Source organism: Morone saxatilis, unplaced genomic scaffold (assembly GCF_004916995.1).
Source record: "Morone saxatilis isolate NCDOM2014 unplaced genomic scaffold, NCSU_SB_2.0 Contig15, whole genome shotgun sequence".
Lineage (NCBI taxonomy): Eukaryota > Metazoa > Chordata > Actinopteri > Moronidae > Morone > Morone saxatilis.
Window position 1 is genome coordinate 2,229,113 of NW_023339707.1, and position 1,711 is coordinate 2,230,823.

A 1,711-nucleotide genomic window follows, 5' to 3' on the forward strand; every position below is an offset into this window, starting at 1 on the left:
TGCAATCTGCAACTTTACTGCTAGGTGCCACTGAACCCCTCACACTGGTCCTTCAGTCTGCTCAGGTGTGCTATTTGTGGTCATACCACCCAGCTCTACTCTGTAGCAGCTGCCTTCAGTTACAAAGGAACCACTCAGTGCCTGTTATCAGCCTAAGATGACAGTACAGGGCTAGAAGCTTTATTTTTGATTTATCTTCTTTTTTTCAACAATTACACAAATGAAAAAGACAGTCAAAATAATTAAAATGAAAAGTAAAGAATAATCATAACTTGTAAACTAATAATTGCAACAACTGTTATGTTTAGCCAACTAATGTAGTATATGAGTAAAAGTAATTATGGTTCCCATCTATAAATTTGATTTCAGAACACCTGTACTGTTACTGTTACTGTTACCTGTTACTAGGCGTTATCTATAAAACTACCTGTAATGGAGCATGTGCCTTAACTGATAAACTCTCAATGCATTCACAGGAAAATACACAGCATGGAACTCTTCGAAAGTCTGGAAATCTACATCCCAGTGGAGGCTGAAGTGAAAAGCATTTGTCTGTGGAGTTTACCAAACTCAGTGCTCAGACGAATGGGCCTCCCCCTGTCTGACCCAGAGGGCTCCAGGACGCTCACAGAATCTCCAGAGGGCATATGGATTTGTCCAGCGGTCCTACGGAAGAAAGGCCAGAAACTGGCCTCCCACGCAGGAAACGGTGCGATAGAAAATGTGTCCTCACTGATGGCCAAAGAGTTTCGAGCTGCACCGGGTCCCTTCCGGATGTCTTTTGTCGCCTCCAACCACGCAGCTTACAAGGTGCTGAAGGACACCATGCCTGGGAAAAAGGTCTCTGCAAACACATCTCCCCTCTCCCACGCATCTCCGGTCTCAGTTCCCCTGACCTACCAAGATGCTGCTGTTGTCATCTACCACGGACGCATTTACCTGTCCATCAGGAAGCCCAATCACAGCCGGAGACGACGAGAGACACGTGAACCACAGCCAGCTTCAAAGTCCTCCTTTCCCTCAACATCAGACATGTCAGCTAAAAGCCAGACGAAGGTAACATGACATTTTAGTTGGTGATTACATTCAAGTTACAGCAACAAACCAGTACAACTGGAAAGGACCATGGCAGGTCACTTGACAAGTATGACTTTAGCCTTGAAACAAGATTACAAGTGTACAGCCATGCTAACAGCTCAGAGAGGCTGGGCACAGTGGTGCTTTGTCAGCGAGCTAAAATGCTCACAATTACACTGTTAACATGTTGATGTTTAGCAGTGTTTACTATCTTAGTTAGCAGAGATATTTCAGTCTGGACTGAAGCAGTGGAGCAGCTGACAATAATAATAATAATATGTCATTATTATAGCTACACAACTCGGGTGGCTATACAGCACCTGGTTAGAGACCCTGGACTTTGGTGACTTCTTGTAGTGGTATCAAAAATACAAAACAAAAATAGCGGTAGATGTTCACGGACCTTGCAGGGTGAATCCTAATGTTTCTGGTGACCCCCTGACTATTAAAGCTGCAGTAGGTAACTTTTATAAAAATAAATTTTTGTTATATTTGATGAAACCTTCGCTATATCCTTACGGAGAAATAATCAGGTTCCTCTGGCTCGTTCTAGTGCTCCTAATGGTATTTTCAAGAATCCACTGGGCCTTGGTTGTTTTCATGTAGATTCCTACAAATACCATTAGGAGCACTA

The 1,711-nt window shown here is 43.3% G+C and overlaps 1 protein-coding gene across 1 annotated transcript in view; it reads left to right on the forward strand.

Annotated features, from left to right (window-relative positions):
• Positions 1-1,711, forward strand: part of si:dkeyp-110g5.4 (uncharacterized protein LOC561637 homolog) — a 7,032-nt gene that overhangs the window by 2,891 nt on the left and 2,430 nt on the right. Inside the window, exon 2 of the mRNA XM_035657410.1 lies at positions 477-1,056. Within this exon, the coding sequence (XP_035513303.1) occupies positions 490-1,056 (567 nt within the window). The 5' untranslated portion in view covers positions 477-489. The remainder of the gene's footprint in view (positions 1-476; positions 1,057-1,711) is intronic.